This window comes from Nelumbo lutea, chromosome 7, assembly GCF_056320005.1.
Source record: "Nelumbo lutea isolate HS-2025 chromosome 7, American lotus-T2T, whole genome shotgun sequence".
Lineage (NCBI taxonomy): Eukaryota > Viridiplantae > Streptophyta > Magnoliopsida > Proteales > Nelumbonaceae > Nelumbo > Nelumbo lutea.
In genome coordinates, this window is record NC_142690.1 from 14182791 (window position 1) to 14199308 (window position 16518).

The following is a 16518-nucleotide window of genomic DNA, read 5'->3' on the forward strand; positions in this document are numbered from 1 at the left end:
TACAAAGACAACTATGCCCTTATAGGGTGGCAAAACATAAAACAGCATATATAACACTCAAAAAACATAATAAAATTTGGACTCACATAACTACTGTGGTCCCCACCTCCTATCTAACAACTAACATAAAACATCTACTCAGAAAAATATCATAAAACTAATTAATCTTCAACACTCCCCCTCAAGTTGGGAGTAAATGTCACACATTCCCAACTTGCATAGATCATGTTCAAGCTTGTTCCTTTCCACCCCTTCAGTGAGGGCATCAGCCAGCTGCAACTTTGAAGAGACATAAGGCAAACAAACTTCTCCGGTTGTTACCCTTTCTCTTATAAAGTGTCTATCAACTTCAATGTGTTTTGTCCTATCATGCTGAATTGGATTGTGGGCAATATTGATTGCAGCTTGATTGTCACAGTATAACATCATAGGTTCCTCTGCTTTCACCCCAATCTCACTCAAAAGAGATCTAACCCAAAGAAGTTCTGAGACACCATGAGCCATGGATCTATACTCAGCCTCTGCACTTGACCTTGCCACAACCGCTTGTTTTTTACTCTTTAGGAGATCAAATTTCCACCTACAAAGGTACACACTCCTGATGTAGACCTCCTGTCATCTAAGCATCCTGCCTAGTCTGCATATGTATAGGATTCTAGCTTCATACTATCATGATTTGAGAAAGGAATGCCTCTGCCAAGGTGCTTTTTCAGATATGCAAGTATTCTCTCAATAGCTTCTCAGTGCTGAACCCGAGGTGCATGCATGTACTAACTCACAACACTAACAACATAAGAAATATCTAGTCGTGTCATACACAAATACAGTAGTCGGCCCACCATTCTTTGATATCTCCCCACATCCTTTACCAATTCACCATCTACACCATTAATTCAGTGATTTGGATCAATAGGAGTGTCTGCTGGTCTGGTCCCCAGCTTCCCAATCTCCCGCAGTAGGTCAAGTACATACTTTCTCTGTGAAATGAAGATCCCATGCTTGGATCTTGCAACTTCAATCCATAAGAAATATTTGAGCTCAACAAGATCTTTGATCTCAAATTCTTGCTGCAATGATTTTTTGAGATCATCAATCTCCTCCAGATCATTTTCTGTCACCACTATATCATCCACATACACAATCAGAATTGACACCAAAGCATCTCTCCTCTTCACAAAGAGGGTGTGATCAGACTGTGTCTGTATGTATCCAAAACAGATGAGTGCCCCTTTGAACCTGTCAAACCAAGCCCTAGGTGACTGTTTCGGTCCATACAGAGATTTTCTGAATCTGCACACCTTTCCTTTACCAACATTATCATAAAAGCCTACTGGAATGTCCATATATACCTCTTCTTGTAAGTCACCATTGAGGAAAGCATTTTTGACATCAAGCCGGAACAAGGGCCATGAATAGGTGGCTACTAGAAATAAAAGAATACGAACCGAACTCATCTTAGCTACTGGTGCAAAGGTTTCCAGATAATCAACACCATAAGTTTGAGTATACCCTTTTGCTACCAACCTTGCCTTGTACCTCTCTATCTTGCCATCGACCTTATACTTCACTGTGAATACCCATCAACATCCAACTGTCTCCTTTTCTTGGGGGGGATCAACTATTTTCCAAGTTTGGTTTTTGACCAAAGCATCCGTCTCATCTTGCATGGTTGTTTTCCAATCAGATTTGGAGAGAGCCTCAGTAACATTCCTGGGTATAGACACAGAATCTAGGGAAGAAAGAAAAGAATGGTAGGAGGGTGATAAGGCACTATAGGAAAGATGGTGAGAAATGTAGTGGACTGTATACTTTCTCTTCCCCTTACGAAGTGCAATGGGAAGATCAAGGTCAATGGGATCAGCTACAACAATGGTGTTAGGGACAGAAACGTTATCATTAGAAAACATAACAGGCTCAAGAGGAATACCTAGAACTGTATCTTCCGAATCTGGAGTTTCAGAAGGACTGACAGAGAGTGGTGTGGGTCGAGGATGTGTGGAGTCAACCATCATCTGCCGGTGCTAATATTGTTGTGAGGCTGCCCGTAGTGGCTCAGGTAATGAAACTGGAGGTGTAGGTGCTGGCTGAACCGATGCTGACTGAACTAATGGTGCAGGTGGTGGTTGAACTGATGTAGATGCTGGCTGAACTGATGGAGGCACCACAGAAACAGGAAGAGGAACAGGTTGTGAGTTCTCATCCCCAAAACTCTCCCCCTGAGGAGAACCACTCGAAAATAAGAATGTGGATTCAAAAAAGGTAATATCCATAGTGGCAAATCTGCTCCTCGACATTGGGTCATAACAGCAATACCCCTTTTGGTTCTGAGTATACCCAAGAAAAACACATTTCTTGGCCTTAGGATCCAATTTCTTGTGATGAGGGCCAAGAATATGAACAAAAGAAACACAACCAAAAACCCTCAGAGGTATATGAAATATCTCTCCATTTGGAAAAAGGAGGCTAAATGGCATCTTTTATTACTTGGTTTAAAAGAATATCGTGTATAATCATCCACAAACAAGAGAAAGTAACGGAATCCTCCCATGGAAGGGATTGGATATGGCCCCCATACATCAGTGTGAACAATATTAAAAGCAGTACTTCTTTTATTACTTGGTTTAAAAGACTGTCTACAATGCTTTCCTAACCGACAACTCTCACACTCCAAAGTAGATAATTGAACAGACTCAAACAATTTTGGGAAAAGACATTTCAAGGAACTAAAAGAAGCATGTTCCAAGCGATTGTGCCAAAGCATAATCTGGTTTACTGACTCTAACCCACTACTACTGTTGCTGCTAACATGATGGCCCTGATTTCTCGGAATCTCATCCAGAAGGTAGACTCCATTCACCTCACGACCACTCCCAATCATCTTCTTTGACTCCAGATCCTACAAAACACAATTACCAGGAAGAAAGGTCACAGAACAATTCAATTTTTTTGTCAAAGAACTAACAGACAGTAGGTTGGTATGAAGTCTAGGGACATGTAAAATAGAGGACAAAGTTATATCATTGGTCACTCTAACTGTCCCCTTCCCAGCAATGGGCATATGTGAACCATCTGCTATAGAGACTTTGTCTCTACCAGAGCACAACTGATAGGATTTGAAAATGGTAGGGGCATTACTCATATGCTCAGATGCTCCTGAGTCTATAATCCAAGGAGGTCCCTCCTTACCTGAAGTGGATGCAAGATTCGTAGTTGCATATGAACTACCTGTATGTGCAAAGGAAGTGGTGTAGTTGGCTCCTGCATTCTTCTGTCCATCTGGAAGGCTAGAGCTGGGTGAACCTTTCTTACTCATAAGCTGTCCAAACTTCTCCAATTCTATTATCACTGCTACTACTGCAATAGATTCCTAATCAGTTTGGGAGAAAGGGGCTGAAGAGTCTCATGTAGTGGCTACATTTGCATTTCCCTTCTTGTTTCTTATCCGAGCAGGCATAAGATTTGGATGAAGCTTCCAATAAGTGTCCCTGGTATGCTTAGGCTTCTTGCAATAATCACACACCAAGTCCTTCTTATCTTCCCTTCTAGTCTCACTACACCCCCTGTCTCCCTTCGGCTTAGGTTTTGTTGTACCAACCATAGTCGATTGGTCAATCCCAGGCTGTCTCAGCATTAAATTCCTCCTACTCTCCTCTCCAGAGACAAAAGCATAGGCTTGAGAGAGTGTCACACCCTCCCTAGAAAGAATCTGCTGCCTAGCAATGTCAAATTCAGGGTCCAGCCCTGCCAAGAACTCAAAAACCCTATTCCTCTCTACCAGTTTGTGATAAGTTGCTGCATCATTTACACTTTCCCATACCACAGTTTCTAAGTGATCTATTTCCTGCCATAGGGTTTTCAACATTGAGAAATACACAGCAAGAGGTTTTCCTCCCTGCTTCATACTTATCACCTGCTTTCTTAACTGATAGGCTTTGGCTTCATTTTGCTTATGAGAGTAGGTTTTAGTCATTCCATCCGAAATCTCCTTAGCAGTATTAGCCCATAGGAAATTTTTTGCAATATGAGGTAACATAGATTTACACTGCCAAGACATTACCATGTAATTCTCTTGCACCCATCGGGAAGAGTCTGTATCAGGTTTTTTCTCCTCCCCAATGAGATACCCTAATTTTCCACGGGCACCAATAGCCATCTTAGCTGATTGTGCCCACTCCAAATAATTTGTATCATCAAGTTTTACTGTAGTAATGATCCCAGACCCAAAAATATCACTACTATCTCTAACACCCAGTCCCACAGTACCGATAGATTTCATCTCGGTATTTCAACTCTCCATTTTACTTCAAACAGTTGAACAATAAGAAAAAAATAGATTGGAGACCTTCAAAAAATAATTTAATACCACACATACAGAAACCAACCCTTATGGAAGAAGAAAACCCTAGTTGGAGGGAAATCTCTCTCCTCCCCACGCCTCCCAACAAAGAGAAAAGTGAATCGATCACTCCGGGAGGCCTAAAAAATTTCAGAAACCAAAACGCCCTCTTCAGAAAATCAAAAGAAAACTAACAATACCTGGGCGCCCAAGATTAGATAAAAAACAAAGAGTCCAACTTTTCTGGGACTTTTCCCCGTACTCCAGTTCTTCCTGATTTTGATGCCGAATGGTAGATTACCTTCCTGGTGTCTAGATCCCACAAAAAACTCCAAGAACTGGGCAATCTATAGCAGATCGATAAGCTCTTTACTACTTCATGCAGTCGGCTGATCTAGGGCTGCATGAAAATGCTTCAAGAAACCCTAGCCGATGCTCTAATACCAAGTAGAAATCTGCTGAATTAAAAAATATGAAAGAAAGTAGTTTCTTGAAGAGAGAAGGAGAAGAAGAGAAGAGAAGTTGAAAGAAAAGAGAGCAATAATCTGGCCGCCCCCTTCACTTATTATTTATACTAAAATAATAGAACATTACAAAGACAACTATGCCATTATAGGGCGGCAAAACATAAAACAACATATATAACACTCAAAAAACATAATAAAATTTGGACTCACATAACTACTGTGGTCCCCACCCCTATCTAACAACTAACATAAAACATCTACTCAGAAAAACATCATAAAACTAATTAATCTTCAACAAAAACAACTAAGCCTAGTAGGGGGACTAATCACTAGGGTGTCTTGTCTTGGGTCCCAAGAATGGTCAACAATCTGACAGACACATTAGCTAAAAGTGGGGTTAAAAGAGATGGAATTTTCTTGGCACAGTGGTAATTAGATTGAGATATATGCTGGGTCAGGTAGCTTTATGTAGAAGATCAAGACTGTAATCAGTCTTGAATCCTAAAAGGTTTTAGGTTTGTAAAACAGAAGAGAAGATGAGAGAAAAGGAGAGAATAGAAGAGAAGCAAGAAAACACAAGTTGCTGAAAGGAGGGACAGATTCTGACTCATCTGCCGCCGCCACTTCAACTTAATATTTATATGTTATGCTAGTTACAGGAAAGGACACATCTGCCCTTGGTGTTTACATCATAACACTTAACAATATAAAACTGAAAAGTAAATTACAACTAGAATAATAGAAAAACATAACAAATAGACTAGGTACATTCTACCCTACGGACAAAGTGGCTCCATACCTGTGGGGTCCACATCAGTTTCTCTACACTCCCCCTCAAGTTGGGAGTAAATGTTTATCATTTCCAACTTGGATAGATCCGCTTTTAGCTTCTTTCTTGATACGGCTTTAGTGAGGATATCTACTAGTTGCATACTAGAAGTGATGTAAGGGAGGCATACTTCTTGAGATGAGACCCTCTCTCGTACAAAATGCCGGTCAACTTCAATGTGTTTGGTTCTGTCATGCTGCACTGGATTATGTGCTATATTAATAGCTGCTTGATTATCACAATACAACATCAGAGGCTTCTCTTACTCAATACCCAACTCCTCAAGTAGAGATCTTAGCCATAGAATTTCAACCACTCCGTTGGCCATGGACCTGTATTCTGCTTCAGCACTCGACCGGGAGACAACACTCTGCTTCTTACTTCTCCAGGAGACAAGGTTTCCTCCCACAAGGGCACAATATCCTGAGGTAGACCGTCTGTCATCAAAACTCCCAGCCCAATCAACATCTGTATAGACCTCCACCTTCATGTGGTTACTGTTCTTGAACAATATACCTCTACCCGGGCATCTCTTCAAGTATGCTAGTATTCTTTCTGCTGCTAGAAGGTGCGTGGTTCTAGGAGAATGCATGTACTGGCTGACAACACTAACTGCATAACTGATATCTGGCCGAGTGAAGCACAGATATAGGAGCTTTCCCACTAACCGCTGGAACATAACTTTGTCTTCAAGCAGCTCTCCACTCTCTGCACTAATCCTGTGGTTCTGTTCAATGGGTGTATCTGCAGGTTTGACACCCAGTTTTCCAGTTTCAGCCAACAGATCTAAAACATATTTCCTCTGTGAGACAAAGATCCCCTGTTTAGATCTAGCAACCTCAATACCCAAAAAATACCATAGTGGACCCAGATCTTTCACCTCAAACTCTTGATGAAGGAGCTGTTTGAGGGACTCAATCTCATGGCTGTCATTTCCTATCACCACAATATCATCAACATATACTGCAAGTAGTGTTAGTGAAGACTCCACCCTCTTGATGAACAGTGTATGATCTGACTGGGCCTGTACATAACCGAACTTCCCAAGAGCTAGTCTGAATCTGTCGAACCAAGCTCTAGGTGACCGCTTCAAACCATACAATGCCTTATTGAGCCGGCAAACCTTCTTACCTGTCTCTGTATCATAGTATCCAGGAGGCAACTACATGTAAACCTCTTCCTGCAAGTCCCCATTCAAGAAGGCATTTTTAACATCCATTTGGTACAAGAGCCAAGTGTGGCTTGCTGCAAGAGATAATAAAACCCGAATGGTGGTCATCTTGGCTACTAGGGCAAACGTCTCCAAGTAATCTATACCATAAGTCTGAGTGAACCCTTTTGCAACTAGCCGAGCTTTGTACCTCTCAATGGAACCATCTGCATTGTGCTTTACAGTAAATACCCATCTGCATCCAACTGGTTTCTTTCCTTTGGGTAAGTCAACTAGCTCCCAAGTATTATTTTTCAACAAGGCATCCATTTCAACTTGCATTGCACCTCTCCACTCTAGGACTGATAGAGCCTCTTGCACTGTTCTTGGAATAGGGACATTGGAAATGGAACTAAGGTAGGACCTGTAGGTAGGTGATAGGCGCTCATAGGATAAAAAATGGGAAATACAGTGGGCTGTAGATGTGGTACAATGTCATTTCCCTTTACAGACTGCAATCGGAAGATCAAGGTCATCTGTAGGAGGTGAAATGGCAACAATAGAAGAAGTCTCTGTGGGTCCTGGGACTGTAATGCCTGGACCTGGAGCCGCAGATGAGATTGGAGCTGGCCTGGACTGCTGATGATCGGGATAAACCTGCCTGCACCGCCTGTGATAGACCCTCAACTCCTGATCCCTCTGACCACCCTCACCATTGCAGCTCCCCCTCAACTCCTAATCCCTCTGGCCACCCTCACCATTGCAGCTCCCATCACCCAATGGAATAGGTATAGGAACTACCCCACTCTCACTGCTCTCCTCTTGAAGACATGGGCCTAAACCCCTACTCTCACTGCTCTCCCCCTGAGGAGAAACCCAAGGATAATAGAGTGTCTCCTCAAAGAAAGTGACATCCATGGAGACGAACCTCCTCCCTGAGACAGGATCATAGCAGCAATACCCCTTTTGAGTTCGTGCATAACCAAGGAAAATGCATTTGGAGGCCATGGGTTCAAACTTGGAGTGATGGGGTCCGAGAAGCTGAACAAAGCAGGTACAACCGAAAGTCTTAAGGGGAATAGAAAACAACTCCTCATGTGGGTATAGAAGGGAAAAAGGAGATCGCAAATCAAGAACCCGGGAAGGAATCCGATTAATAAGGTAGACCGCCGTGAGGATAGCATCACCCCAGAATCGAATAGGGACATTGGAGGTAAACATAAGACTTCTAGCCACCTCCAAGATGTGCCCATTCTTCCTTTCTGCAACCCCATTCTGCTGAGGTGTATGAGGGCAAGAGCTCTGATGGATAACCCCATGAGTAAGAAGGTAAGATGCCAATGACTTAGCAAAGTACACCTTTGCATTATCAGATCTAAGAACTTTAATCTTGGCATCAAACTAGGTTAGGATCATTTGGTGAAAGTTTTGGGTCAGGGCGGGAACCTCATCTCGTGAATGCACAAGATAAACCCAAGAAAATCGGGTATGGTCATCAACAAATAACAAAAAATATCTGTACCCACCCATAGAAGGAATGTGATATGGCCCCCAAACATCCGTATGCACGAGATCAAAAGGACAATTACTCCTTTTATTACTCAATGAATAAGAGTTTCTACAATGTTTAGCAAACTCACAGCTTTCACATTGCAACTGGGACAACTCAACAGAATCAAACAAAGTAGGAAACAAACTCTTTAAGGATCGAAAAGACAAATGACCCAATCGGTTATGCCAAAGCATAACCGAACTCACACTCTGGGAAACAAGTGACCTCTTACCCACTGACTCTTCCCGACGAGAACTCTCCCCGAGCAGATAGATCCCATTCGTCTCACGGCCAGTCCCAATCACCTTTTTCGTCTCCAGGTCCTGAAAAACACACCGGTCAGGGAAGAAAGTTACTGAGTAGTTCATGTGTTTGGTAATACTACTGACTGAAAGGAGGTTAGTATCAAGCTTAGGAACATGTAAGACAGAAGACAAGGAGATCATATCTGATAACTTAATGTCCCCCTTCCCAGAAATAGGAACCAGGGAGCCATTAGCAATAGATACTCTATCCCTACCAGATGACAAATGGTAAGAGGTAAACAATGAAGGCAAGCTAGTCATGTGGTCGGATGCACCTGAATCTATTACCCAACAAGGTTCAGTAGTACCTGGAGCTGAGACATGGTAGGCTGAAGCTAGAGTACTTGAATTTACGGTTGTAAGCTGACAACCCATCTCAGAAACACTACCATAACTGATGCTCCCAAAACTGCCTTCTGCCTGATTTTTAAACTCCATCTCGGTCAAGTCTTAAAACAGCACTTGGACTACCAATCACAACCAAAAACAGTATAGGCCTGATTTGTATTCACAGCGTATGTGCACAACTAGGATAACTCTGATATGAAACCAACAAACAAACACAACAGTGGCTGTCCGTAGAGCTCTAACCCCTTTAAGAAAATTCGAAAATCCCAAAAAACTCTGAAAAACAGCTTAGAAGGAGGTCTGATTTGCCTTTGCAAAATTAGTGTTTTAATCAGTCCTTAAAGTGATCAATTCAGTTGCATAATCTAATCAGTACTGTATAGATAGACTTGCAGTAGGGTTAATGTGAAACCCTAGAATCTGATCAATGCCAACAATAGACCTTAGGACAGCTCTAGGTAGATCACAAGGTTCAGTCCAGCACTAGGGCTTGCTGCAAGATCACTTCAACCTATCTTTTCTTAGAAAAGTAAATGACTTACAAGAAAAGAATTGATCTGAAAGTTGAAAGCTGATCCGAAACTGATCTGATCTCAAAAGACAGTTACTTTTCAAACAGAGTCAAGGAAGTAAGTCTGAAAGCTGATCCGAAACTGATTTGATCTGAAACTGATCTGATCCGATCAGAAATACCAACACAAAACCGATGTGATCTGAAACTGGTCTGATCCGATCAGGAATACCAACACAAAACTGATCTGAAATCAATCGCCTATCAATCTGAGATGCTATTCTCTGAAATCACTACTGTGGGGCCTACTACTGTGAGAGCAAAAATAGGGTTTCAACTGTAGGTTTGAGGATCTGAAATCACTAAAGTGCTCAGCTGCACTCTCCAAGCAGTCCGCACCAGTGGGACTTGTCGTAGGGCACTGTGAAACCCTAAAAACTAATCCCCTTTGAAGAGGAGGGTTCGGCCCAACAATCAAACCCTAGACACAAACTTAATCACAGTTCGGCAAGCCAAACCCTAGAGCAAACTTGAACACAGTTCGGCCCCTCTTTCTAGATAGGTCCAACCTATCTCGGCTGATTGCAATCTCTAGAAATCAGTAAAGAAACAAACTTACTGATTACCTGCCTTCGGTGTACTGTCTTCTACGGTTACCTGAACCCTAACCTTCGCTGCCTCTTCCTGATTACCAACTCTCTGTAGGCTGCGGCAAGTCTTCAACTGCTGGGAACCTCTCCTGGTAATCTCCAAGGTTCAGCCGCCGAAAAACTTCATCAAGACTTCCAGCCCTAGCTAGTTCTCATGTGGTCGGCTGGACTAGATACACATGAGAAGCCCTAGATAGGCTTTGATACCATGTAGAAGATCAAGACTGTAATCAGTCTTGAATCCTAAAAGGTTTTAGGTTTGTAAAACAGAAGAGAAGATGAGAGAAAAGGAGAGAATAGAAGAGAAGCAAGAGAACACAAGTTGCTGAAAGGAGGGACAGATTCTGACTCATCTGCCGCCGCCACTTCAACTTAATATTTATATGTTATGCTAGTTACAGGAAAGGACACATCTACCCTTGGTGTTTACATCATAACACTTAACAATATAAAACTGAAAAGTAAATAACAACTAGAATAACAGAACTAGAATAACAGAAAAACATAACAAATAGACTAGGTACATTCTACCCTACGGACAGAGTGGCCCCACAGCGTGGGGCCCACATCAGTTTCTCTACACTTTACTGATCTGAGAAAAGGGCTACTTGGCAGATCCTTTGTATATAAATCATTGTTATTCATAAGTAATAAATCTAAGTTACCCATAAAAAAAAACTTATCTTGTTACCAATACTTGTTAATCTACAACTGGAAAGATATAGGAATTATCACTGTGACAGTTTATTGAGACTTTTCCTTTTTAAAAAGGTGAAGTAAGATTTACATTGAGCCATCATTGAGCCATTGTCCTACATCAGTGAGACTGAAAATGCTGACAGTGTATTAAATTAAGGATTTCAGGGGATGGGTTATCTCCTTGTAGGGTTTTTAATGATTGATTGATACATTTTTTCTTCTTTCGTGAATATGAAAGTCTTATTTCCTTATTATCTCTTTGCAGTTTCAATAGTTGTGAGTGGTGTCTTCTTGATGTTCACTCTCTTATATGATTTTTTTTTTTTTTGCTTAATGAAAAAATGTATGAAAACCAGTAAGCTATGTAGTCATACCTTTCTTGGTTCTTAATTTTTTTTAGTTGTCATTAAGAAGAAATGTGATTATACATAGTTTGATTTTTAAGCAAACGATACAACTGATGTCCAAAACCCCCCATCCCCAAAAGTAAAAGAAAAAGAGAAAATTTCCAGCATAGGTTTATTAATCTTTTGCATGGGAAATCATAATAATTTTTTAATCTCTTATGCAGGGATGTTCACAATCTTTACATATGTCTGTAAATAATATTGGAAGCACAGGTGTTGCACTGCTTATGGAACTTGGTGAGCTATATTTGCGGATGACAGATGAACATCAAGAATTGTTGAAGGAAAGCCTGTTTGGTATGGAAACAAATTCGGGATCCCTGGTGCATGTAGCAAAGGTTAATCTGGATTGGGGGAAAAAGGACATGGAATCAGTTGAAAAGAATCCCAATAAGCATAAATTGGTTCTCTATGTTGATGTGACTAGAATGGGTGTATACTTTAGCATTCAACGTGTTGAATTTCTTATATCAGCAGCCATGTCCTTTCAAAAGCTCTTTAAAAGTATGTCTGCTCCAGGGAAAAGAATGAAACAGAACAATGCTGGGCGTTCTGCCAAGTCGTCAGGAAAAGGGACCAGGCTCTTGAAACTTCATCTTGAACGATGTTCAGTAATTTTCTGTGGTGATGTTGGTGTTGAAAATACTACTGTTGCAGACCCCAAGCGTGTAAATTATGGATCACAGGGTGGTGAGGTTGTAATCAGTGTCTTAGCTGATGGTACACCACGCAGGGCAAACATAATATCCATGACACCCAATGAATGCAAACACCTGAACTATTCTATATCTCTTGACATCATTCATTTCAATTTGCGTGTGAACAAGGAGAAACAATCCATACAGATGGAGATCGAACGAGCCAAGTCTATTTACCAGGAATTTTTGGAGGAACATAGGTCTAGTGCAGAAGTTACCTTGCTTGATATGCAGAATGCAAAGTTTGTACGCCGTTCTGGTGGACTTAGTGAGGTTATCTGCTCCCTTTTCAGTGCAACTGATATTTCTGTCAGGTGGGAACCTGATGTTCATTTATCACTAATTGAACTTATGCTGCGCTTGAAGTTATTGGTGCACAATGAGAAGCTTAAGGAGATTAATAGTAGTGATATGAAGGAAGAAATATCAAGTGGGAAAACCTTGGAACCAGAAAAAGAAACTAAAGTTGACCATAGACCATCTGATAAGGAACAAAAAAGCAGAGAATCTGTTTTTGCTATTGATGTGGATATGTTGAATATATCTGCTGGGGCGGGTGATGGTGTAGAAGCAGAAGTTCAGGTGCAGTCAATTTTTTCTGAGAATGCTCGAATTGGAGTACTATTGGAAGGACTTATGGTTAGTTTTAATGAAGCCAGAATCCTCAAAAGTAGCCGAATGCAAATTTCCCGTATTCCTAATGCATCAAATAGTTCATTTGATTCAAAAGTCCAGGCAACCATGATATGGGATTGGGTTATTCAAGGATTTGATGTTCATATTTGCATGCCTTATCGGCTGCAATTACGTGCTATTGATGATGCAGTTGAGGATATGTTACGAGGTCTGAAGCTTATAACAAATGCTAAAACTAATATTTTATTTCCAATAAAGAAAGAAAGCTCAAAACCAAAAAAGTCTAGTTCAGAAAAGTATGGATGTATTAGATTCTGCATACGTAAGCTCAAGGCAGAAATTGAAGAAGAGCCATTGCAGGGTTGGCTTGATGAACATTATCATCTGATGAAGAATGAGGCCTGTGAATTAGCTCTTAGATTGAAGTTTCTTGATGACCTAGTCTCAGAAAGCAGCCAATCTTGTGAAGTTTCTGAATCAAATGAACCTTGTCTTCAAAGAAAGATTTATTATGATGGAACTGAGATCAATTTGCAGGATGCTTCAGCTGTAGAAAAAGTTCAAGAAGAAATTCATAAACAAACTTTCCAATCTTACTACCAGTCATGTCAGAATCTGGTTCTAACTGAAGGATCAGGTGCCTTTGAGAAAGACTTCCAGGCTGGGTTCAAGTTTAGTACTTCTAGAACATCCCTTCTGTCCGTTTGTGCTACAGAGTTGGATGTTACATTGAAAAAAATTGAAGGTGGTGATGTTGCGATGATAGAGATTATAAAGAAACTTGATCCTATCTGCCAAGAAAAGGATATACCATTTTCCCGACTGTATGGAAGTAACATTAATTTGCATGCTGGATCTCTTGTTGCTCAGTTGAGAAATTACACATATCCACTTTTTTCTGCAACTTCTGGTAAATGTGAAGGTCGCATTGTGTTTGGTCAGCAGGTCACTTTCAAAGCTTTCACTTCCTTTTATCTTTTACTTTCTATTCAGTGTCTTTCTTGGATATGGTTATTTTCCTTGCCAAATAGATCCTTTTTTACAAGAAGGATGAAGTATAGAATTGCCTCGGAAAAGAAGAAAGGAAATACAGGAGTCTAATGTACACCAAGAACCTGTTCACTGGGAATATACAAAGACATATCAATCCATCCCCCTTGTATGTACAAAAAGAAAATAAAAGAAGGCTTATCAAAAAAAGAAAATAAAAGAAGTGTTAAAAGGTCTCCCTTTCCCCAAGGGATCTACTAGTACTGTGGAGATAATTTTGCTTCATCATCATCCAAGCCTTATCCCAACTGTAGGGTCAGCTACATGAGTCCTGTTTCACCATTCCATTCTTTTTAATGTCATATCCATTGTTAAATTATTGGCATTTAAATCACTTCTTACTACTTCTACCCTTGTCCTTTTTGGTCTTACCCTAGCCCTTCTAGCCCCTTCAACATGCAAGTTGCAACAAATCACTTCTTACGGGTGCTGTTGATGGTCTTCTGTGCACATTGCCAAAACATCTTAGTATACTTTATCTCATTTTATCACCTATTGGAGCTACTTATAAGTTCCTTTGAATGACTTCATTTCTGATCCTATCTTTCTGGTTCTTATCTTCATCTGTTGTGTATATGATTTTTCTCAGATTTTACATCAGAAAATACAGAAAAATACTGGTTCAATATGTAGATTTTTTCTTCCTTGGATGGGTTCGATGCATGCTTGAAACTTGTTGGTTTTGGTTTATTTGGCATCGCTAAAGCTATGGGAAGTGGTTCCACATTTTTATGATCTCTAATCTTTCTCCGGGAGGTCTTTTTTCCCCTTGGATTCCAACTGAGTGTTTCCCATCTTTTGTCAGTCTTGTGTGTGTCGGTTGGTTGTTGGAGTGCTGTAGAACTGTTAAAAGGCCTACCCAACTCAAATGGATGTGTCTAAGGAGTTACAGACTGTTTCTGGAGTGCTTCCGGGTAATGTCCATGTCTCTAGTGTTATGATAACCACTGCAAAACTTGATGGAACCTGTTAGAATACACAAATCAGGGGTATTTTGGTCATTTTGGTTTATCTATTTGAGAGTGAAAGGTCTATTTTATTTAAGTTTAAGTTATGTGTCCCATCATTTATGAGGGACAATATGGTCTTTTCTTGTAACTATGTTATTGGAGATAAATACAAGTGGGTTGGCTAGAGGTGGACTGATTTTTCCTAATCTGGTCGAACCCTTCTTCTTCTCTACTTTAACCTAGAATCGAATAGGGATTTCACATGGTATCAAAGCAATAAAACCTAGTTCTCTTTTCCCTTTTTTGTCTTTCCTCACTGTTTGTCTTCTTCCTGGGTTCACCGCCAACTATTTCAGCTTTCTTCGATTTTCTCCTAGCCTGAGTGGAAGCTCGACAAGAGGCCAAAAAGGAGTGGTCGTTTTTTGGTTTTGGAGGTGAGTATGCCTCCAGTTACTGTGATGGTGGTCGTTGAGGTTGTGTACTAGATGCCCTCTATTCTGTGATACGAAGAGGGCTGTTTGTGGACAGGTATGAGCAGTTCTGTTTTTTGCCCAAATAGTGGACTGTAAATGTTGTGTTTTGGTTCAATTTTTTTTTTTTGTGGAGGTTTGAAGTGATTAGTATGCATATCAGCCTTGTTCTTCCTTGTTTTTACCTCATATGTGTGCTGAAAGTAGAGTTTTTTGACTGCTGAAGTTCACAACAGCAGTGGTGTGGTGGCGGTTGTACTGTGTTGAATGGTGTGTGGGTGATTCTGAATAGTTGAAAGTGAAACCTTGTGTCGTGTGGTGGTGTTTATACTGGTTTCTATGTTTGGTTTAATGGCTGAGTGACTTCAGCCCTTGTATTTGGTGTGTGAATGGTTCTGCAGTGTGCAGTACAGGTGTTTGATTTAATGACTGAGTGATTTCAGTTTTTGTATTTGATGTCCAATGTGTATTTGAAGAAGTTGGTGGTGCTGGGAGTGAGATAAGTTTTGTGGAAGTGCTGAAGTTGTGCTGAATATTTGAAGGTGAATTAGTTAAGATGGCATCGATTGGAGATGGGAATGACAATAAAACAGGCGTTATGATTCCCCCAGATTACCTAAATGTTCAAATGACATCTATTAAGTTAAATGGTGAGAATTATGTGCCGTGGGCAAAATCTGTGGAGGTGTTTTTAAAAGCCAAGAAAAAAGTAAAACATGTGAGAGAGGAGAAACTCTCCTCTGATTCTCTAGGGTTTAGTGACTGGGAACAGGAAGATGCACAAATAATGACATGACTGTGGAATAGCATGGAATAAAAAATTAGCGTGGACTTTATGTTTCTAGATACAGCTAAAGAAATCTGGGATCGTGCTAAGAAACTGTATTCCGGGCAAGACAATACAACTAGGGTGTACTAGTTGTACCAAGAGTACTTTAATCTGAAGCAAGGCAGTCAATGCTTGGAGGAATACTATGCAAGTTTGAGGAATATCTGAAATGAGCTCAATGTGTATCATCCTTTGACACAGGATGTTCAGATTCAGCAACAATAGCGTGAGCAACTTGATGCGACAAGGCTTCTGGTGGGTTTGAAGGCTGAATATGAGCCTATCCGAGCACAAATACTGGGGGGGTCTGCTCTTCCCTCACTTGAAAAAGTTTTTGCCTATCTTAGGAGGACATCTATTGAGTCTATAGAACATTCTTCTCTCTCAAACAAATCTGGTTTTGTGGTGACTAGAGGGGGAGGCCATGGAAATAGAGGTGGTGGTGGTGGTCGTGGACTTCCAGGTAACCGTGGTGGTCCCATGTTTAACCGTGCTGGTGGTCGGAGTGGAGGTCAGAACTCAAGGGGAGGTCATGGTAAAGGAAGAAGTAATGCCCCTAGGAAGTGTACATACTGAAAGTCAGCAAACTGACCTGATCCCCTTCACATATACTGGTTTTTTTGGGAAGGAG

The 16518-nt window shown here is 40.8% G+C and overlaps 1 protein-coding gene across 5 annotated transcripts in view; it reads left to right on the forward strand.

Annotated features, from left to right (window-relative positions):
- The window catches only part of LOC148845230 (protein SABRE-like), a 124766-nt gene that overhangs the window by 32107 nt on the left and 76141 nt on the right, over positions 1-16518 (forward strand). For all 5 annotated transcript variants that reach the window (XM_088955581.1, XM_088955582.1, XM_088955580.1 and 2 more), the window contains one exon: positions 11419-13533. In XM_088955581.1, coding sequence (XP_088811707.1) covers positions 11419-13533 — 2115 coding nt within the window. The remainder of the gene's footprint in view (positions 1-11418; positions 13534-16518) is intronic.